Here is a 23,368-nt window from a genome sequence, read left to right on the forward strand (position 1 = left end):
AGAAAACCCAAATAAAGAAACTTCCCCTACCAATCCTTGGCATCACCTTTTCTGTAACTCAAGTGTCCTGCAGAGGAGCCTAGAGTGTCTCAGTAAACTGGGAAAGTTGGAAAGGGCTCTTTAAATTCCCTCCCCTCTCTGTTTTTGTGGCAGCATGTCACCTTCAGAAGGTGCCACATTTTTATTTTTATTCATTATTTTTTTTTGGTGAGGCAATTGGGGTTAAGTGACTTGCCCAGGGTCACATAGCTAGTAAGTGTCAAGTGTTTGGTCTGAGGCTGGATTTGAACTCAGGTCCTCCTGACTCTCGGCCCAGTGCTCTATCCACTGTGCCACCTAGCTGCCTCAGGTGCCATATTTTTAGAAGGACGTTGATCTCTAGTGCTTTAGGTAGATTATCTCTCAAGGACTGGGGGGGAAATGGACAAGAATTACGTGGGATGAGAAGACAAGAAGGAGCTGTGATGGGTGCTAGTGGATCACAAATCCATTGAAATAGTGATGACAAGCCTCAGATAATAGAATGTAAGAATTGGTTAAAAGAAGTGCCTGTATTTTTCTTTCAGAAGACATGACTTTCTGGAGCTATGATAAATTTATTCTATTATTTGAAGGGTTAACTTGGAGGGAAAAGGATTAGTTATTCTGCTTGGTTCCCGAAGGGAGAACTAGGAACATTTGGGCTTCAGTCTTATTTCTGACATTTAGTGCTGATGTGACCTTGGGCAAATCACTTAGCCACCACAGATCTCCGTTTTCTTCTCTATAAAATGAGAGCTGGCCTGGCTGGCCTCTGAGGGTCCATCTATTTCTAGGTCTGTGATTCTAAGATAATGGGTGGAAATGGTGGAGAGACCAGTGTAGAGGGCCTCAGAAGGGAGGCTTCTTCTACTTCGTCCTGGAAGTGTCCTTGGAAATGTTAAGAGATTCCTGGCCAGTGTGGTGTCGGGGTTCCAACTTATCCGGGACTAAATACCCACCAAAGCTCCTTTTGACACCAAGATCCCCCACCTCCTTTGTTCACCTTCAGCACCAGGTGTCAGCCCATGTCATCCGACTTGTCCCTTACATAGTGACATGTCCTTGGATCCTGCTGGAATCTTGCATCCACTCACTCAGTCATCCAACATTAGTTAAGTGCTCATTGCAGAGTGATTAAAGAGAGAAACTGAAGAATGAGAACTGACCCTCTTCAAGCTGAGAAGGCCCAGTGGGACCCTCAGAGGTCATGCAGAGATCCCTCATTTTACTGTAGATGAGGAGATGAGCTGGGGAGAAGTCTCAAGGTCACACAGATGCTCATATAAATAGAGGCAAGGTTTGGCTAGCTCCATTGATCCATGTTGTCTATAAACAGAAAATAGAATAGAAAAATCATAACTGCAAAAGGTGAATAAAATGGGTCCAAAGATCTGATGAGGGAGAATCATCCCAGCAGGAGAGATTCTGAGAGGGATGGAGGGAAGTTGTGTGATACGGGAAGTCTGCAGTAGTTCATTAAAAGGATCCAGAATTTGCGAGCTTTCTAGTGATTGGAAACATCCCCCTATTTGAGCTCTTTGTATCAATTCAGCCTTTTTCTTCCAGAACAAGAACTGATTTCAGCCTCTGTTTCAATGAAAAATAAAGCAATTATTTATGGGAAACTTTGTGGACCAAGTACCATTTAGAGCTTGGTAGAAGATAGTTGTTGGGACTGAAACATAGCTAGCATTTTATCTTTACGTAGATCCTCCAGTCAATAAGAGAGTCTTCTTATTGTGTGGGTAGTTGTCATGGAAGGGGCTGGTTTGGTTCACTGTTAATCATCAAAGAGTTTCAGAGCTTTGGTCATTGGCCTTCCACATATGAGGCATTACAACAGGGGTTCTTAACGGTTTTTGTTTCAAGGACTCCTTTGACAGTCTGGGGAAGCCTTTGGACCCCTTATCAGAATCAAGTTTTTAAGTAATTGAAGGAAATGGTAAATTCAGTAGAGATTAGTGAAAATAAAAGTAAATTTTTTTCCTATCTAAGTTCATAGACACCCCCCCCCAAATCCATCCACCGGATCCCCACCCCCCAACTCCTTCCCTGAGCCCCTGTGCTAGGAGAACACTGCTCTCCTCTTGCTTTAATGAAGGTGGTACATTTGGGGCATAATGTCTGATTTAGAAACACCTTTCCATGCACTGGATAGTATAAAGAAAAGTAGGGGGTGGCGGCAGAGCAGCTCGGGTACTGAGAGTTGAAGCCATGAGGGCTTTATGGGTCTACAGTCCAAGATTGCCCAAGGAAGTTCTCTGTCTTCTGTTCCCTACTGTCAGTCCTTTCCAGGATTCCTGAAGCTCTCTTTGTTGATACAATAGAAAGAATCCTGGGTTTGGAGTCAAGAAGATCTGAGTTCAACTTTGGGTCTGGGTGACTTTGAGCAAGTCACTTCAGTTTTCTGGGCCTCAGTTTCCTCATCTGTAAAATAAAGGAGTTGGATTAGGTTACGTCTCAAGTCTTTCCAATTATAAATCTATCATCCTTTTCCCCTTAAGCTGATACATCTCTCTAATTTCGTATTTGTTGCCTTTTACTCTGTAGTGTTATGAAGTTTTTTGTTTGTTTTGCTCTTGGTGCCCCTAACTAATGTAAGCCTCGTTTGCCCCCCTTTAATTCCTTTGGGCTCCCCTCTGCAGTTACGGAATACAGTCTTGCTTCGTAAAGGAGGCTGGGCCTTAACTCTGTTCTCCCTCTTCCCAGTAGGACATTTCTTGACGTAGTCAATTTTTAAAATTCTGCAGGCAGAGACTTATAAATCCCTCTGAGAGTTTGGTATGTGTGTTAGAGAACTAGGCTCGAGACCTTCATCCTGACTAGCTCTCAGTTCAGTTCAGCAAACATTTGTCACTTTCCTGCTGTATTCAAAGCACTCTATGAGGTCCTGGGAACTCAGGCAGAGCTGTGACAGGCCCTCCCCTGGAGAAGCTGACAGATAAGTAAGGACAAAGTAAATGCAAAGTAGTGGAGGTGAGAGGGGGTGGAGGAGCGTTCCTAATTGGGGAGAGTCAGGAAGAGTGTTGTGGAGAGGCAGCACTTTGGTGATCCTTAAAGGGTCCTTGGGATTCCAGTCCAGGGGCCAGGCCAGGCACCAGCTCAGACGGCCAGCAAGCCAGCCGTGCTGGAACGTGGGATATGTGAGGAGAAAATCAGCTTGTACAAAAAGGAAGAGCTTTGAATCCCAGAGAGAGGCATTTGTCTTTGGTTCCAGGGGTAGTCTGGAGCCACTGTAGCTTGAGCAAGGAGGGCCTAGAGGCAGAAATAAAGCACTGGGCTTGGAGTCAGAGAGACCTGAATTCAGATATAGCCTCCAGTACTTCATAGTTGTGTGACCTTGAGCAAGTCACTTCATCTCTGTCTGCCTCTGTTTCCTCAGCTGTAAAATGAGGATAATAACAGCACGTGCCTAATGGTTGGTGTGAGGGCCAAATGAGATATTTGTAAAGCAAGTAGCACAGTTCATGGCACATTGTAGGTACTATAGAGATGCATATTCACTTCCTAAAGGCCAGCTTGTGTTGCAGAGGTATCACTTGGACAACTATGAAAGATGGTTTGGGGTAAGGGAAGAATGGAAGCAGAGGCCCATTAGGAGGCTTTTTGTAGTGCTCCAGGTGTGAAGTGATGAGGACCTGCCTCAGGGTGGGGCAGGGCCAGATGAGTGGGCAGAAGGGCACATGCCAGAGATATGCAGCCAGGCTGACAGATGGGTCACCTGATTGCCTGTGGGGAGTGAGGGGAAAGAGAAAAGTAGAAGATCACAAGGGGTAGAACTAGGTAACTGGGGAGATGACTGTCCTGTTTGGATACAGGGGAGTTGGGAGAATGATGATCAGTTTTGTTTTGGACATGTTCATGAGACTTACCATGCCCTAGGGGGACTGCCATAGTGCACCGAGTGCTTTACCTGGAGTCAAGAAGACTCATCTTCCTGAGTTCAAATCTGGCCCTATACACTTACTAGCTTTGTGACCTTAGGCAACTCACTTCACCCTGTTTGCCTCAGTTTCCTCCTCTGTAAAATGAGCTGGAGAAGGAAATGGCAAACCACTCCAGGCTCTCTGCCAGGAAAACCCCAAATGAGGTCATGGAGAGTCAGACACACTGAAATGACTGAAGCTGAGACTTCCAAGTAGAGATGTGCAGGAGGTAGTTGGTGATGCTAACTGGAGCGCAGGAGAGAGATGAGTTCGATAGTAGATTTGGGAGGTCACCGAGGGGTTTTTGAACCTGGAATCTAAAGAACTGACAATGAGAGTGGAGATCCAGCACCCAGATGGTGCTGGGATATCCCCATGTGAAGGGGCAGGACATGGGTAACGATCAAAGGAGATAGGGGTAAGTGCTAACCTATAGCTCTTTAAGGTTTAATCTTCACAACAACCCTACAAATTAGATGCTAGTATTGTCCCCATTTTACAGATGAGGAAGCTGAGGCTGAAATGTTACATTACTTCCCAAGGATCACACAGTTAAGTATCTGAGGCAGGATAATGTAGCATTCTATCCACTGTGCCATCTAGTACTTTGTCATTACAAGTAGAGTATCTCCTCTTCTTTACAAAGAGTTTGAGAGGGCACAGCTTTCTCCCTTTCATAGTAGAGGAGGAGAATTAGAATGTGTGTTTGTTTGTTCTTCTAACATAGTGCCCCGGATCAGTTTGTGGGCCTTCATTCATTTACTAAGCAGCCATTTGTTATGTACACATTGTATGCAGACTCCTGTGCTTAGCACTGGGGGAGACACAGCTAAAGAAGACAGTCTTACTGCTTGTGTGGCCACCCAACACCAGCCTGTGTTGACTTAGGAAATCACAAGTGACCGTTATCTGTGTTGTATAAACTCTTATTCATCTTGTTAAACATTTCCCGGTGACTTTTTAATCTAGTTCAACTCTGAGTTAGAAAACTCTGATGTGGAATATAGTACAAACACTAGCAAAATCTTACTCGGATTGCTTGTGTTATTGATTCAAAATGGGAACCTCCTCCCTAATCAGACATGGCACAGGGTATCTCCCCTTCTAGCTTGCCCCAGCTTTTCTGCCAGTTTACCTATCTTCTTTTCCTTTCCTGGCTGGATTTGGAACTTGCATCCCTACTCTATGTCAGAGTGAGCCCAGAATCCCTTCTCTACTGTGACCCGGAGGCCTACTACACCCTTCCCAATGGTGCTAGGCTGCTCCTTCTGGACAAATGTCCCAATATATGGCAAGGAATCTGAAGCCTTGCTATTGGATTTTTTTTTAAATTCCATTTTATTTTATTTTCAGGTTTGAATTCTCTCCCTCCCTCTTCTCTCCCCTTCCCTATCCTTCTAACTCCCCAGTGAGAAAGCAAGAAAAACCAAAAAATTCCCTTATTGATCATATACAAACCAAATCATATACTTTCATCTTCACTTTTGAGTCCCATCAGTTCTATTTTTGGAGCATATTTAATCACAAACCTCTGGAATTGTGGTTGGTCACTGTGTTTATCAGAGTTCCTAAGTCTTTCAGTTATTTTAAAACCAAAGTTATTTTAAAGTCTTTACAGTATTGTTGTTATTGTATAAATTGTGCTCCTGGTTCTGTTCACTTCATTTTATATCGGCTTATACAATTCTTATCAGGTTTCTCTGAAATTATCCCTTTTGTCATTTAACAAATAGCATTCCATCACTTATGTATACCATAACATGTTCAGCCATTCCCCAATTTACAGGTACCCTACCCCCCTCCAATTTCCAGTTTTTTGCTACCATATAAAGAATTGTTATAAATGTTTTTTGTGCATATGGATCCTTTTCCTCTCTCTTTGGGGCATAGACCCAGTAGTGGTTAACCTAGTAGCTAAGTTAAAGGGTGTGTACAGTTTAATAGTTTTTAGGAAATAGTTCTAGGGCTTTCTGGAATGGCTAAACCAGCCCACAGGTCCGCCACCAGTATATTAATGTATCTGTTTTCCCGTGACCCCTCCAGCATGTGTGATTTTCCATTTTCATCAGCTTTGCCAATCTGATGGGTGTAAATTGGAATCTCAGTTGTTTTCATTTGCGTTTCTCTCATTATTAGTGATTTAGAGTATTTTTCATATGGCTGTTATTAAGAAGATTTCTTCCTCTGAAAACTGTCTGTTCATATCCTTATTCAGTTATCAATTGGAGAATTTCCCGTTGGTTCTGTAACTATACTCCTAGGACTGTTGGGTCTTTACATCTGCTTTGTAGCTGAATTTTCCTGTTTGTTTTCCCCAGTTAGACTGTGATGTGAGTTCAGAGACTGTTTTCTTTTTCTCTTTGTATTCTCTGTGCTTAGCGTGATGCTTGACCCATAGCAAGCATTTTATTCATTTACACTTTCTTTGACATTCATTCACATCATCCTGCTATAAGCCTTTGTGTTACTACCCATCTCTGTTAGAATAGCCTTATAACATTCACTTTTTTCCTTTATACCACTGCTACATTAATTTTACTTAAATGTACATCTGGTCATGTCACTCCTTTGCTCAGAAATCTTCAGTGATTTCTTGTCAGCTGTGTAAAATACAAACTCCTTTTTCTGGCATTCAAGGCCCTCCTTTATCTGGTTCTAGCCTCTCTTCCCACCTTACCTTACTTAATACTCCCCTCCAAGCATTCTCTGCTCTACTCAAATTAGATAAACCTGATCGTGGTCACCCACCAATGTGCTTTTGAGCGTGCTGTGGCCTATACCTGAAACATATTCCTCCCCCAGTTTTCTAGTTGAATCCCAACCCCCTCCACCCCCCTCAACAGAATAATAATTTTTTACCTTTAAGAAAAAAAAAAGCCTTAGATAATAATCTGGTTTTTAATTCCCTGATGCACTTATCTGAGTCTTACAACCTTACTAGATTATAGCCCAGCCCCCAGAAGGACTGAGGCTGTATCTTATTTAATGTCATCTCTACTTCAGCTCTGTATACAATATTAACTTCATAACTAGTTGCTGATTGATTGAATGAATTTATGGCATGGAAGTCTTGACCCGGGTTTCTCTAAGACAGGGACGGTGAAACTCAGATTGTTGCAGATTATCATAACAAGATAGAATAGTGTCATGTATAGTCCTGGTGACAGACTGTATGTGTGTCAGCATTCTGAGGACCAGCCCAGCTGGTGTATGGAGTAAGTCATCGTAAGAATGCTTAGCACTGAATGCGGCATTTCTTGGCCATTATAGCACATGAAAGAGGATTGTAATACCCATATCTTGAAAGCTGGCTCTGTTATATTATTTAGTTCTGCTCCAAGACTTAAACATGCTAAAGATGAAGAACCTGGATTAGAAGCCTGTCATATATCCACAGGCAAGTCTCTTTGCCTCTGTAGGTCTTGGTTTTTCCACCTGTAGGATGACATTGTCCCCTCTTTTCTGCTGAGCTGCTTCTCAGTCCCAACAGTCTGGTTCTCTGAGTTGGTACCCTCTTGGTGACTCTGGGCTTTGCCTCACGTCTTTGTTTTTGCCAGCTGCATTTACTGTTGTAGACAAAGAAACAGCTTTTTTCTCAGTTTTCCTTTAGCTTGTTCTGGTATCAACACTTGTTCACATAGGAAGTTTTAAAGAATCGTGGGCAGGAGGTGATCTGTTTCAACAAGGCAGGGATCAGACAATGCAGAAAGCGATGAAGGGAATGCAGGTTAGAAGCAGAGGAGAGTCGAATGTCTGGATCTGGGCGTCACAGATTCTGATTTCAGCTCTGCCACTTAATAGGGATTCAGCTTCAGAGAAATTCCTATCCCTATTTCCCACCCCCAACCCCTTTCACTTTTTTCTTCTACAAAATATGATGGAGGGTGTAAGTGGTTCCACCTTATTAGGTTGTAAATTTGTTGAGAGCAAGGTCTGCATCATGTCCATCTATCCCCAGCTTCTAGTACAGTGCCTGCCAAGTGGATCCTCTCACTGGGTAGAATCTTAGAGATCCCCTCGGACTAGGTAATGAAGGCACCAAGGACCCTGAGAGGTTCAGTGACTTGCCCAGAATTATGTAGCAGGAATCCAAACCTAGGTATTCTGATTTCAAATCTCTTGTTCCTTTCACACCCTGAGGTGTATTCTGATTTCAAATCTCTTGTTCCTTTCACACCCTGAGGTGTCTCATGTGTCGCCGTCATACCTCTCCCCCCCAGTCTTAAGGTGAACCAGCATATACCGACTCTTTTCAGTGGTTTCTCTCCTTTTAGCAAATTGGATTGTCAGAAGAGGGAAGGCTTTAGTTCTGCTCTTAGGATCATAGTACAAGACTTCTTTCCTAATTGTCTGTCAGTTTTCAATTTGAGGTGACTTTTAACCAGATTTGTTGTTCAGCAGTTTCAGTTATGTCCGACTCTCTCTGTCCCCATTTGGGGTTTTCTTGGCACCATTTCCTTCTCCAACTCATTTCATAGAGGAGGACACCGAGGCCAAGAGCGTTAAGTGACTTGTCCGGGGTCACATAGCTAGTAAGTGTCCGAGGCCAGATTTGAACCCGGGAAGATGAGTCTTGCTGACTCTAAACCCAGCACTCTATGCATTGCACCACCTAGCTGCCCTTTAACCAAATTACCCTGAAACAGCTTTGCAAGAGAATTTTCAGGAGAATCTTGTACCAAATGATTTAGTTTTAAAAAACAAATACAAGACTACTATAGTTACTGAAGCCATGTTTGTTTTTCCATTTTTAAAAGCCATTAAATTTGTGTGTCATGTCTTGTTCTTAATAAAGCCATCCTGTTGACTAGCTATGACTTTATTCTCCTCAAGGCCAGTGTTCACTGATTCCGTCTCAATTTTGTATCCACTTCTTTACAAATTATAAACATCAGGTTTCACAAATGACAGCGTAATTCATATTTCTTTATTTTATATTTTTACATTTTGATTATCTCCTATGGAAAAAGAAGAATATTGTGGCACGGAACAAATATTCCACAACCAGCATGTTCATAATTCAAACAGAGCAGTCACTTGTTTTCAAAAGGAAACATATCTGCTTTTTTCTTAACTCCAAATATCTAACATCTATGTGATTTCCTTGTGATAGTGCCATATTTTTCCAACCATACTGTGTCAGTGGCTAGTTTCCAGAGTATTTATTCCCTTTTAATTCCAGATAGAAGTATCTCAAAAGTTCCACACTTCTTAAGAGTTTGAGTCATCTTTAATTATAGCTCCTGGGGTATAGGGAGGATCAAGTGAGTTAATATTTGCAAAGTTTAAAGCACTGTATAAATGCTACTTAGTATTATCTTTATTTTAAAAATTAATTTATTTTTCATTTTACAAACATTTACTTCTCTCTACCATCTTCTTCCCATACTAGAAAAAACAAAAAAGAAACCCTTACGTGCAGAGTCAAACAAAACAAACTCACTTTGTCCTTGTCCGAAAATGTATATTTCGTCTGGTATCTTGTGTCTATTACTTCCTTGTTAGGAGGCAGGAAACAGTTTTTCATTGTTGATGTTTTGGAATTGCGGTTTGTTATTGTCTTGATCAGAGTTGCTTAGTTTTTCAAAGTTGTATAAACTGTTCTCCCAGTTCTGCTTACTTCATCATCTGCATCAGTACGTACAAATCTTCCCTGATTTTTCTGAAATCATTCTATTCATTAGAGCAATCTAAAACTCTCTTCAAGCTTTTTAAATACCTCAAAGATTCATGACTATACTCGTAACAGGGATGGGAAACCTGTGGCCTTGGGGCCACATGTAGCCTTCTAGGTCCTGGGTGTGGCCTTTTGACTTAGTCCAAGTTTTACAGAACAGATCCTTTTATGAAGATGATTTGTTCTGTGAAATTGGGATTCAGTCAGAGGGCTGCACTTGAGGACCTAGAGGGCCCCATGTAGCCTTGAGGCCACAGATTCCCCAAACTTCTAACTACTTTCCTTATTAAGTATTTAAGATGAAAATTCAATAGAATGGTGTTTGTTTTTCAACTCAATTTTGCTTTCAATTTGGACAAACTATTACTTTCCTTATTAACTGTTTGATTGTACCTTTGCATGTGTGACCAGGGTTATGAATAGAATCTTGAATAGAGTTAGTTTAGGATAGAAAGTTTGAGGCACAATGGGGCGTGAAGGAGAGAGAGACAGACAGACAGACAAACGGCGAGCTTCTGGCAGTGGCCTGGAGATTCGGCAGGAATATAAGAGCCTCTAGAACTATAACCACTGAGGATGTTTAAGAGAATCCGAAGATATGAGGCTGATGTGTCATGGTTCAGAGAAGACATGGTGAGATACAGAGAGAAAAAAATGCTGCTAGCTTTGGTATTAGCATTCCTGGCTTTCTTCTCACTGGCTTTCTCCCTGTATCTTCAGTTTTATCGATTTTGAAGGGTTCTGGTGGCCAAGAGACACTTCACCCATAAGCCAGGCTTGAGGTGTTGTAGTGTTGTATATCTTAGCAGCAAGCAAACCCGCTTATCAGAAAACAGGTACAAATCAGTACTATAGGCATAAGACATTCAGAAGTCAATTTTTCTTTTTGAGGGGTGGTTTTGTGGGGGGGCAATTAGGGTTAAGTGACTTGCCTAGAGTCTCACATCTAGTAAGTGTCAACTATTTGGTCTGAGGCAGGATTTGAACTTAGGTCCTCCTGACTTCAGAGCTGGTGCTCTATCCACTGTGCCACCTCGTTGCCCCCTCAGAGGTCAATTTTCAAGATATCACAAAGAGAGGAAAATTCCAAAAGAATGAAAAAGTACCCTTTACGGATGGTACTGTTATTTTGAACAGGCGACAATTAAGCCATCAGCAATATCCAACCCATATGCCAGATTCAAGTGTCTGTAAAATCTCTGTGAGAATAACCCATATACATAGAGGGTATCCAGATGAAAATATAAAAATGGAACCAGGAGGTTTTTGCAGGTGGTTTTCTACAGCAAATGACATCTTCACTGTCACACAACTAAATCAGAAGCACAGAGAATTTAAAATAGAGCTATGTCTGTAATTTGTTAGTCACAAAAAAAGCTGACTAGAACAAAGATAAAGGCCTAAAGGCTCTTGAGTAAGGTGCCCCCAGAACATTTGTTAAGATTGTACAGGGTTGCATGACAGGTGCACCACAGAGATCACTTTGTTAACACAAGCCTGAAGGTGTTCGCCGGCATCATGGATGACGTGCCATGCCAAATCCCCATAGAAAAGGTTTTGCCTTCTCTAGATGGAGAGTTGTGCCAGATTTTCCATCAAGAGCCCAGCTACTGCAAAGGCTTCCCAGTAGGATCATGGCTTCTTATAGCACATTAGCCTGACTGTCCACTCAGGCGAAACAAAATGGACGAAGAGTAGCTGAGGGAGCCGAGAAAGTTTAGATTGAAGAGAAGACCCAGTGGGGAGTGCGCCTTTCCTCCAGGCAGACGTGTCAGGCTTGTTGTACTTGACCCTGAGGGCCATGTGAGGGACAGGTGAACTGTGCAGAGGCACACAATGAGTGTTGACCTAGGGGAGAACAGGAATAGAATAGGCTGCCTTAGGCTCCATTGGTTTCCTCTTTGGAAGACTGGATGATGATTTCTGTGTTGGAGAGGAGTTTCTTGCTCATGTATTAGTTGGTTTGGAGAGCTTCTGGGATCCCTTCCAACTCAGATTATGTGAAAAAGTCCTATCAGTGAAATTCTGTTAGGCATCCAGACATGAATCCCATTGAGTAACTCCATTTTCTGTGTGGTTGCCTGGTGCACTCAGAGGGAGTTGATGCCAGTAAATACAGTAGTCTGACATGTCACCTAATTTTTGTCAATTTCATGCCTGTTCAGTGCTGAAAAAATATAAATATTCTAAGCTTTGCAGAACATGATGCGTATCTGTACAGATGAGAAGTATTCACTCATGCTAGCTTTGGAGGGCAGAGATAATGCCTTGTTTTCCATAGTCTCTTGTGGCCCTTGGCACAGAGTAGACTTCTTGGGGTGGGGAGAGAGGGAGGAGGGATTGGGCTAAGTTAATTGAAATCTGGTGTCCCAAATGAAGGAGGTGATAAACTCCGTGTTCTGAGCCTAGGTCAGACCACAGCTGAAGAACTGGGTTGGGAGAGGGGCAGGCTGCATTTTAGGAAAGGCATTGACTGGAGTGCATTCAGAGAGGGACTAGCAGAGTAGGGAGGAAACTCAGAGCCGTGTTATTCATAGTCAAGTGATAGAAGTGGAGATGGTTGGCCTGGAGAAGGGAAGACTTAGAAAATACAGACATGTTTGCCATCATCAAATATTTGAGGGGTCGTCACATGGAAGAAGGATTACATTTATTACACTTGACCTTTGAAGTTGGATTTGGGACCATTGGGTCCAGAGAGGGAAATGTGAACTTGCTATGAGAAGGATTTCCTGGCGCGCAGCTAGGTGGCGAAGTGGAGAGTACCGGCTCTGAATTCAGGAGGACCTGAGTTCACATTTGACCTCAGACCAAATACTTGACACTTACTAGCTGTGTGACCCTGGGCGAGTCACTTAACCCCAATTGCCTTTAAAAAAAAAAAAGAAGAAGAAGAAGAGGAGAAGGATTTTCTAATGGTGTTCTGTACATGGTGGACAGGTAATAAATGTTTTTCAGATGACTTAATAATCAGATTGGATGTAACCAGGTTCGGGGTTGATGACCACCTATCCAGAATGTTTCCAAATGGAGTCCTGCTTACCCTGGTGGAATGTGAACTCCTAGAGAACAGAGATTATTTCATTTTCTTCTATGTATCAGTTCTTAGTATAGTGTTTTTCACATAGTAAGCTCTTAATGAATGCTTGGTAATTGAGGTCTCCTCCACTTCTGAAAATAGATAATTCTGTAAATTAAATAGTACTTACAATATTGTGGGGGGGGGGGTGTTCATACTATTTGGGAATAAGTCTTGAGCACATAAAAGACACAGGAAGCACATTAAGCACGTAGGAAAACACAGTGGTTGAACAGTGAACAGAATCTTTTCCATTTTCTCCATTTCCAGTGGTAAACTTTCCTTTGGCAGTGCTCCTAATTAAGTTTGCCTGCCTTTTGAGAAGCTATACATTTGCTTGGCATTTGATAAAAGAAGGGAACAATTTGTTTTCAATTCAGTTCTTTATCTTTTAAGATAAAATTTTTCTGAAGGTATAGTACCCATTATCTGTGTGGGTGGCTTGGAAAACTTCCTGTTTACTACTTCACAAATCTTTTGATAAAGGGAGATAATAATCACATTGTTATTACCCATGGGGTGTTGGCCTCTCTGGTGCAAAGCTTTTGCCAGCATCTTTTTTGACAAGGCGTGGCCCAGAGGTGTTAGAGTTGAGCCTTTTCCCAGAGTTCTCCTGAACACCGGGAGAAATGAGAGTCGGGAAGGAACAAGTTAACATCAGCTTCATTCTTCTCTGTCTTATTCTGGACATTTTGCAGATTGTCTTTAACTTGATCAACATTAACATCTGCTGTATACAGAGAGTACTTGTGCAGGGGCCCACGTTATTTGGGAGATTACAGTTTAGTAGGCGTGATAGGCGATTTAGCAGATGCAGAGGTGTGCGCAAACAGTGCTCTATGCTGGCTAAGGAAGATTGCCTGTCCAAAGCCCGAGATGGACTTGAGGGCTTGGCAGTGGAGTTAGAGAACAGGGCCCGGTCTTGGCCAGCTTAGAGCTCCATGGTGGAACATTGGATACCAGGGGCCCTACTGTGAGGCCTGGGGTTTTACGGTTGTTTCAGTATTCACCCTGATCTTATTTTCTTCCATAACAGAAACCAAAGCCTAAACCCCGGCCATCTATCACGAAGACAACGTGGGAAAGTAACTATTTTGGGGTGCCTTTAAACACCGTAGTAACTCCAGAGAAGCCTATCCCCATTTTTATTGAGAGATGCATCGAGTACATTGAAGCAACAGGTAAGAGCGATAACTTGGTCTTGATCACAGCAGTCAGAATTTCTGCAGGATTCTTTGTAAAGAAAGAATCCTGGAGGAGTGGCCAACAGCATCATAAGGTATTTCTCAGGTCTTAGAGCTCTCTGCTCTGTCATGCTGTAAGCTGTTTCCCAGCTTCCCAGTTTGCTGGTGGTGAGGGGCCGCATGTCAGACAGAGTGAGCATGTGAGAGAGATGCTGAGGGCCAAGGAGGTACATCTCCAGGCGACCCCAAGGACCCTTGTAAACACTTGGATTGCCTCAGTCCTTCATCTCTTGTCATTCCGGGTGTGTGGGCTCCCAGCTCTCTACTTCAGGAATTGTCTTGACTTCAGACCCCAGGAAGTAGGGAGGGTGGTTAGAGGATGAGGGACAGACATTACTGGGGAAGTCACCTGCTGGAGCTGCCACTGTTCTCTGCCCAGCCCACAAGGACTAGCCCTACCTATTTCTCCCACTGTCTGTCCTTCACAAGAATGCCACCTAGACTCCTTGCTAGGGCTCAGGAGGCATTCTCCACTCGAGAAGTTGCCCCATGCCTCCTGTGGGCCCCAGCTGGCCTCACCCAACAGAATTCCACCTCTCAGGGCCTTTTCAGGTCATCACTCCTATACTAGCTACACTCTCCACCCTTTCCTGTCTTGACCCCTTAACTTAAGTCTACACTGTTTCCTACTCTTGAATCCCTTGCTCTCTGGGCTTTTCATCATTCACATTTCACCAATTCCCTGCCATAGACTGTCTCCTTTGCTCTCTCTTGTTCACGTGCTACTGGATGGAGCTGGAGGAATTGTGCTGATTGGGTTCACTAGAGATTTCTGTTCTCTGACCTCATTTGGGCCCCTCACTACAACAGGGCAGCCATGCTCCTGTCCAAACGTCTCCACAGACCTGTTCTGAGTCCTGTTTCCCTGCAAGCTACTGCTGACTCTCCCATTTCCTCCTGTGCTCCCACTGTCTCTTCCTTCTCCTTCCACGTGTGCAAGTGCTTCTGTCCCCCCCAGACTCCCCTGCCATCATCTCCACCTGCTCTCTTCAGTCTCTCCAGATTGCCTTTACACATGCCTGTGTTGTCTCCATCCTTACAAAGCCCTTGTTTGAGCCCACCAACCCCACTATCATCTCATGTTTTCCCCTCCTTTGACCCCTAGGTGGCACAGTGGAGAGAGCATTGGGCCTGGAGTCAGGAAGACCTGAGTTCAAATCCAACCTCAGACACATAACAGCTGTGTGGCTCTGGGCAAGTCACTTTATCTCTGCCTCAGTTTCCTCAACTAAAATAATACCAACCCCTGCCTCCCAGGATTGCTGTGAGGCTCAAATCAGATAATTATAAAGCACTTAAAACAGTGCCTGGCACATTGGTGCTATGTATGAATGCTTGTTACCCTTCCTTCTCGGCTACGTGTATCCTTCAGAAAGCCATCTATATCCATTTCTTCTCCTTAAAAAACAAAAAACACAACAACACTTTTTAAAAAACAAATTCCTTTTGCCTTTATACCATCAACATCCCCTAGCCCTTTCAGGAGGAATCTTAACTTGTTTTAAAAAAAAAAAATTTAAGCAAAACCAATTATTAATTAATGTTGATTACATGAAACAGTGTGCACAGTGTATTGTTCTAGGAGGTTCATCTTCTTTCTTTCTGTTCCCAATGATAAAGAACCAAAACAGAGGGGGGAAGTTCAGTTCAACAAAACTAATGCGTGTCTTAAAAAGTCTGATGTTCTGTCGAGTTTGACCTTTGGGCTTTCCCACCTTTATAGATAAAATGGGTCAGGTATGCTCTTATCTCTTCTTCAGTGTTTGATCATAATAATTTTGCGTAATCCAGTTGTGATTGCGTTTTTCTCCTCTCCTCAGTCTTACAAGGAAACTGAGGCCCAAGGCAGGTAAAATGTCTCCTCCTGCTGCCCCCCTTCCCTGAGCACAGAGAGGGAGTCCCCGAGGCAGTGTTGGGGCCTCGCTTCTGTGGTCCTCTCTCAGCATAGCTGTGCTGGGCTGTATGGCTTCTTAGTTCTGGCGTTCTGTCCTTGCAGTTTCTTTGAGCTGTGACATTTGGGGTTCTAAGGTCCCTTCCTCCTGGAATGCTCCGTGATTCCTTTAAGAATATTGATATTGATGCCTTTAGTTTCTTCACCCCCTTCATTTCCCTCCTCTGGAGAGCTTTCCCTTGTCACACAATAAAAAAGAGAAGTAGTGACGGACCAGCCCATCAGCCAAGCCATGTGTTGTGTTACTGCAGTGAGGAGCCCATCTTTTGACGTGTTTAGATCCATGAACAAGGAATGGTTTTTTTGTCCGAAGGCATTTGAGCTCCTTGAATCTGGTAAATCTCAGCTCAGTCAGTGGCTAGTGGGAGAGACTGCTTGGCTGCCTGGGAATCGGGCATCATTCTGAAGCCTGCCCCTGTCATTGGCATGGCAGTGTTCTTCTCTCTATTTGATTTTTAATTCTGTTCTTCCTGATTTTTCACTTGTTGCTTCCAGAGCCTTGCAGGCTTTGATCTTGAGGGAGTACCATTCAGGTCACATGGAACTGGGTTCAGGAATATAAGCTTAGCCCAACAGGCCAGCAGCCTGATAAGCAAACAGCAGTCAGTCAGCTTTTATTAAGTGACTGCTATGTGCCAGGCACTGGGAATACAAAAGGAGCAAAAGACAATCCCTGCCCTCAAGGAACTTACCATCTAATGGGGGAGACAACATGCAAACAGATATATACAAAGGAAGCTATACACAGGATAAAAAGGAAATTATTGAAAGAAAGAACTGAAAGGAGGGGGATGTTAAAGGGCAGTCTGTTGCAGGAGATGAGATGGAATGGGATTGCTTGAACAAGTAGAGGGATTTATAGTCTATTTTTTCTCTCTAATCACAACATGATAAAAAATGATGCAGTATCATGAAATATGGACTGACTGCAGCAGCCTACTATAAATTTCATCAGCACCCTCTGGAGCTGGGTTTCAGCATTGACATTCCAACTGTAGAGAACTCCATGCCAAAGGAGGAGAATGAGACTGTAGAACCTGAGTGTTGGAAAGGCCTTTGAGGACTACATACTCCAGTCCCCTAATTGTACAAGTGAGGAAACTGAGGCACAAAGGTGGACGTGTTTTGGCCAACCTGCCAAAGAAAGTCATTGGAAAATCCAGGGATGCAGCCTAGTTCTTGAGACTTCCATTGCAGTGATCTTCCCACTCTGCCTCCTGCTGAGGCCCATTGGGTTGTCCAAGGAGCACGATGTCAACAGCTTGTCCTCTTGAGTCTCCATGTTGGTGAATCAGGGTACACTTTGTTCTCATACCCCAGGCCTACAGAGATTCATTTAATTAAAGCTCTTATCCACTCCCATTGCAGTGAGGATTCTTCCTGAGAAGGGTCCTATTTCATAGGATCATCTGTTTCAACTTAGAAGGGACCTTAGAGGCATCAGGTGCAGCCCCTTCATCTTACAACTGAAGAATCTGATTCAGGAAGGTTAGTGTGACTAATCCATCATCTCCCAAGTCAGAGGCAGGGTCTGAATTGAGTTTGTTCTTATTCAAGCCTTGCGCCCTTAGCCCATGCCTGACACCCAGCCAGCCTCTGTATCAGTACTTATCTAGCCCTTCCCTTTCCCACCTAGCTGCCAGAGTTTTCTTCCCTGTGCTTCCTGCTTAGCAAGGAGGTCTGGGCAAAGCTTGTTTGAGCAGTGGTAAGCCTATCTTGGTTGCTGACCCAGCCTTCTGGAAACAGCAAGTTTGGGGAATCATTTCACCTATGAAGTGTTTGGATAGTCTTTGTTTCTTACCACATAATAACATTCCGTTCCATTCTTGCATCACAGTTTATTTAGATAGCAGTTGGTGGCACAGTGGGGAGAGTGCTGGGCCTGTAGTCAGAAGGCTTGAGTTCAGCTGTGTGACCTTTGGCACATCACTTCATCTGTTTGCCTCAGTATCCTCATCTGTAAAATGGGGATAATCATACCACCTACTTCCCAAAGTAGCTGTGAAGATCAAATGAAACATTTGTTTTTTTTAAAAAGCACTTATTCCAGTGCCTGACACATAGTAGATGCTATATAAATACTTATTCACTTCCCCTTCATTCCCCAGTTATGGGGATCTACTTTGTTTCTAGTTCTTTGATAACACAAAAAGTGCTACTGTAAATAGTTGGTGTATATATGGACTCTTTTCTTGTCAGTGACCTCCCTGGGGTATAAGCCTAGTAGTGGTATCTCAAGTCAAAGAGTTTAGACAGGAAAGGTAAGAGGGGGTCAGGTGAAGGGTAAATAGAGCATTTTGTATCTAGTCATGGAGGCAGTAGGGAGCCATTCAAGTTTGGGGGTGGTGGTACATGGTCAGACCTGTACTTCAGGAAAATCATTTTGGCAGCTTAATAGAGGATGGATTGGATTGGAGAGAGATTTGAGGCAGGCAGACCCCCTAGCAGCTATTACAGTAGTCTAGGCATAAGGTGATGAGGGTCTGCACCAGAGGACTGGCAGTGTCAGAGGAGAGAACGGGCATATTAGAAAGATGGTGCAGTGGTGAAATGCCTTCACAACAGCTTGGATATGGAGGGTAAGAGACAGGAGCCAGGAAGACCCCTAGGTTGGGGGAGTCTGAGAGGACGGTGTTGCCCTCCACAGTCATAGGGAAGGGGTGGGGCGTGGTTTTGGGGGGCAGATACTGAGTTCAGTTTGGATATATTTAGTTTGAAATAGCTACTGGATCCTTTTCCTTTGATCTCTTTGGGATATAAATCTAGTTGAGATATTGCTGAATCATATGCTCAGGTTGATAGTTTTTTTTTGACATAGTTCCAAAGTTTTCTCCAGGATGGTTGGACCAGTTCACAGTCCCACCAACAATGCATCAGGGTACCTCTTTTCCCACATCCTCTCTAGCATTTGTCATTTTCTTTTTCTGTTATCTTAGCCAATCCGATGAATATGAGGGGGTACTTAAGGGTTATTTAATTTTCATTTCTCTAATCATTAGTGATTTAGAACGTTTTTTCATGTGACTATTGATAGCTTTGATTTCTTTCTCTGAAAACTGCCTGTTTGTATCCTTTGATCATTTATCAATTGGGGAATGGCACTAATTCTTATAAATTTGGCTCAGTCCCCTATGTAATTGAGAAATAAACCTTGTATCAGAAAAACTTGTAGCAACATTCCCCTCCCCTCCAGTTTCTTGGTTTTCTTCTAATTTTGTCTGCATGAGATTTGTTTTTGCAGAGATTTTTTTTTATTTTATGTAATCGAAATTACCCATTTTACCTCCTATGAACCTGTATCTCTTGTTTGTTCATGAATTCCTCCCCTCTGACAGGTAATTTCTTCCATTCCCCCCTAATTTGTTTATGATAGCACCCTTTATATCTAAATCATATATCCATTTTGAGCTTATCTTGGTATATGTTTGAGCTGTTGGTCTGTGCCTAGTTTTCTGCTTTTGACCCAGCAATACTGCTACTAAATCTGTGCTCCAAAGAGATCAAAGAAAGAGGAAAAAACCTCATCTATACCAAAATATTTATAGCAGCTTTTTGTATTATAGCAAAGAATTGGAAACTAAGGAGATGCCCATCAGTTAGGGAATGGTTGAACAAGTTATGACATATGAATGAGATGGAATACTATTGTGCTGTAAGAAATGATAAAGGAGGTGGTTTCAGAAAAACCTGAGAAGAATTTTATGAACTGATGCAAAATGAAGTAAGCAGAACCAGGGAAACAATTTATATTCTAACAGCAATGTTGTAAAGATAAGCAACTGTGAAAGATATAGTGATTCTGATCAATACAATGATCTGTCAGAATTTCGAAGGATTCAATGATAAAAAATGCTGTCCACCTTCAGACAGAGAGCTGATAGGCTCGAGAGTATAGATCTAAACATATTTTTTCTTTTTCTTGTTTTTTTTTTCCTTTTTTTGTGGAATGTAGTTAATGCAGACATGTTTTGTGTGACTTTGTATGTATTAATGGATATTTTATTTCTTGCCTTCTCAGTGAGTAGGGGAGGGAGTCAAAGAAGGGAGATAAATTGGTACTAGAAATAAAATAGAATCAAAGGAAAAAGACATCTACTGGATATCCAGTTGGAGGTGTTTGAAAGGCAGTTGGAGATGCAAGATTAAAGGTCATCAGAGAGGTTAGGGCAAACTAGGTAGACCTCCATGGGGTATAAGCCTAGTAGTGGAATCTCAAGTCAAAGAGTTTAGACAGGAAAGGTAGGAGGGGGTTAGAGACAATCTTTTTGAGGAGTTTGGCCACAGAGGGCAGAAGGGATGTAGGATGATAGTTAGCAGGCCTGGAAGGATTAAGTGAGAGGTTTTTTTGAAGACAGAGGAGAAATGGACACATTTGTAGGCGGGAGGGAACGAGCCAGTAGAGAGGGTGAGATTGAAAATAAGTGAGAGAGTGGAGATGACAGAGGGGCCACTCTGTTGGAGGAGATGGAAAGGAAGGGCATTACTTGTTCAGATGGGTCTTGGTAAGGAGGAAGGTCACCTCTTCGTGTGAGATGAGTGAAGGAGGAGAAAATGGCTGAAGGCATTTGAGTGATAGGAGATGAGGAAGAGATGAAAACAGGGAGCCCATAGTGAATGGCCTCAATTTTTCTGTAAGATATGAAGCCAGGTTCCCAGCAGAACTGAAGGGGAGGGGCAGCCATGAGAATGCTTTTAAGAGCCCACTGTGGAGAGTGGGAGGGAGTGTTGATGAGGAATGTGTAGAAGGATTGCCAAGTGGTGATGAGGGCCTAGTTGAAGTTGTGTAACAGATTTGTAGCGGCTTCAGTCAGTATGGTGCCGTAATTTCTCCACCTTCGTTCAGTAGCACTTGTGTATTCGAGGATTGAAGGCTCCTCAATGGTGCGAGTGATCCAAGGGTGAGGTTTGGCAAAGTGCAGTCTAAGTGCTGCATTTATGGGTGATGGAAGGATCAGTTACCATCTTTTTGTGTGACTGAGGCAGGTTATAGAAAGTGAATAGGTTGAAAGAGTCAGTATATATATTGCAGTCTCCTAGTATGAGGGCAGGAGTTGGGAAGAGAGAAAAATTGTGAGCCTGGTACTGAAGCCATTTAACAAAGGGATATGACATAGCCCTTTTTTTGGGGGGGGGGGTAATTGGGGTTAAGTGACTTGCCCAAGGTCACACAGCTAGTAAGTGTCAAGTGTCTGGTCTGAGGCCGGATTTGAACTCAGGTCCTCCTGACTCCAGGGCCAGTGCTGTATCCACTGCACCACCTAGCTGCCCCCGACAAAGGCTTCTATAGATAGCCACTACCAGGATTGTGATTAGGGGACAGAGATGAACCTTAAAGGAGGGGAGAGGTCACCGAGTGAGTCTTCTGCCACTTTCTCCTCCTTACCCCATCCCACATGCAGAAGCAGTTATCCTAGCCAAGGCAGAGCCTTCCATACAACCAAGTTGGTCCCATTCCATCCTCTCTTCTACATCAGATTTCCCAGTCTGTCATCTCTACTCTCTCACTAATCTTCCTTTTCTCCCTGTCTACTGGCTGCTTTCCTCCTTCCTACAAACACCATCTTCTCTTCCTGTCTTTTCTCCCTGGCTTGGGCATCAGGACCGTGGGATCATAGAACTAAAGCCGGAAAGATTTTCAGAGACCATCTGATTTAGCCCTTCTGTTTTGCATATGAAGATAATGACAGTGATAGCTAGCATTTATATGATGCCTGCGTGCCGAGGACTGGCCTGAGCACATTACAAATGTTATCTGATTTGGTCCCCACAACAACTCTAGGAGTTAGGTGCTACTATAGCCCCATTATACAGTGAAGGAAACTGAGGCAAAGGCTAAGTGATTTGGTTAATGTCACACAGCTAGTTGTGTCTGAGGCTGGATTTCAGTTCAGGTCTTCTCACTATGTCATGTTAGACTGAGAGATTGAGTGACTTGACACAATGTTATACAGTTAGTGAGCATCACAGGTATTGTATCATAACCTAGTGATTTGCTGCACAGCAGAAATATATTTTAAATGTTGTCAACATGTGGAGTAAGTGGATGGAACAAAATCTGTTATTATTCAGGCAGCTTTTTAAAAAAGCAACAGTTTCAGTCACTAAAGATAGTTGTGTTTGTTTATTTGTTTTTTTAATAAAGCCAATAGAGGTAGAACCAGGAAAACAATATCATGCTTAAAGACACCACGGACAAAGGAAAAATGACAGTTGTAAAAGATTATGCATCAAATGCCCTAATTACTGATTTCTTAAAAGTGAAGTGAGGAAGTTGCCAAAATTTGGGAAGTAACATAATATTAGCAGACATCAATATTCCTTTCTCAGAAATGGATAAATTCAATGTTAAGGTAAACAAGAAGGAAAATCCGAACCTGAAGTAATTGTTGGATATACTAGATTTGATTGACTAAAGATGACTTCTAAAGGAAATATTAGAGAATATGCTTTTCTTAGTATCCTCTTGGGCCTTTAGAAAAATTGATCATGTGCTTAGGGCATAAAGGAATCATATACAGGTATAAAAAAGGGCAGCTATGTTAAATGCTTCTTTTGTTGATTACGTCTCCGAAAAAGTAACGAGTAACATAAAGATGAGCAAAGGATAACAACCTAAGTGGAAGCTATTTAAACTGCATATTCCTATCATGACTGCCTTCATTCCAAAAACTTGAAAGTCTGTGTTATTATTAATAAGGCTGGAGGTCTTTCAAAGCACATGGATATTTCTAGACTGGCTTAGAAAGGGCATTTGGGAATGAATGTAGAGAGAGAAAAATTTCTCTTTTAGGAACCCACTATAAACTTCAAATATTCGATATAAGACCCTATATCTTTGATTTTGCTACTTTTGGAAACAAAATTTGCCCTCTCTCAGTTTCTGTTTGCTTATGTGTAAAATGAGGTCAATTGTGCCTGTGGTCCTTAGCTCACAGTGCTGTGGTGAAGCCCCAGGGAGAGAGTGTGGATGCTGTGGACAACGTCAGTTGTTGTAGAACGCCAAGGCTGGTAAAAACATCAGAGCACAGACTGTCAGAGTTGGAACCGACCTTTGCCCTCTGTTCATCCCCCACCTAGTTTTCAGATTCAGAGATTGAAGTCCAGAGGGAGGATGAGTCTCACCCAAGATTCCAAAACAGGTCAAGGGTAAAGCGGGGGCTGGAGCCCCTGTCTCCTGATTCCAGGTCTGGGGCTCTTTCTGTTACACCACAGCTTCTTTTATTTGCAGTTGTATTTCAGATTCTCTTCATTTTAGCTTCATTGATCCTGGGAAAGACCATAATAGTGGCCAGAGTCTGGGAGTCTTGTGGTAACATCTGGTTGTGATACGTGAGAGAGTCGGGATGGGATGCTGAAAGAGCATTGAAGTCTTCCCGTTTAAGTCATGTGTGCTTGGGGTTCTGTAGAATCGAAGAATCTCTGATCTGGGAGGCAATTTAAATTCAGCTGAAACATGAATTTCCCTCTGTG

General features: G+C 42.9%; 1 protein-coding gene across 1 annotated transcript in view; it reads left to right on the forward strand.

Moving 5' to 3' along the window:
- ARHGAP35 (Rho GTPase activating protein 35) overlaps positions 1 to 23,368 on the forward strand; it is a 151,558-nt gene that overhangs the window by 85,145 nt on the left and 43,045 nt on the right. The window contains exon 3 of the mRNA XM_027845875.1: positions 13,740 to 13,884. Coding sequence (XP_027701676.1) covers positions 13,740 to 13,884 — 145 coding nt within the window. The remainder of the gene's footprint in view (positions 1 to 13,739; positions 13,885 to 23,368) is intronic.

Source organism: Vombatus ursinus, unplaced genomic scaffold, assembly GCF_900497805.2.
Source record: "Vombatus ursinus unplaced genomic scaffold, bare-nosed wombat genome assembly UNPS02015030.1, whole genome shotgun sequence".
Classification (NCBI taxonomy): Eukaryota; Metazoa; Chordata; class Mammalia; order Diprotodontia; family Vombatidae; genus Vombatus; species Vombatus ursinus.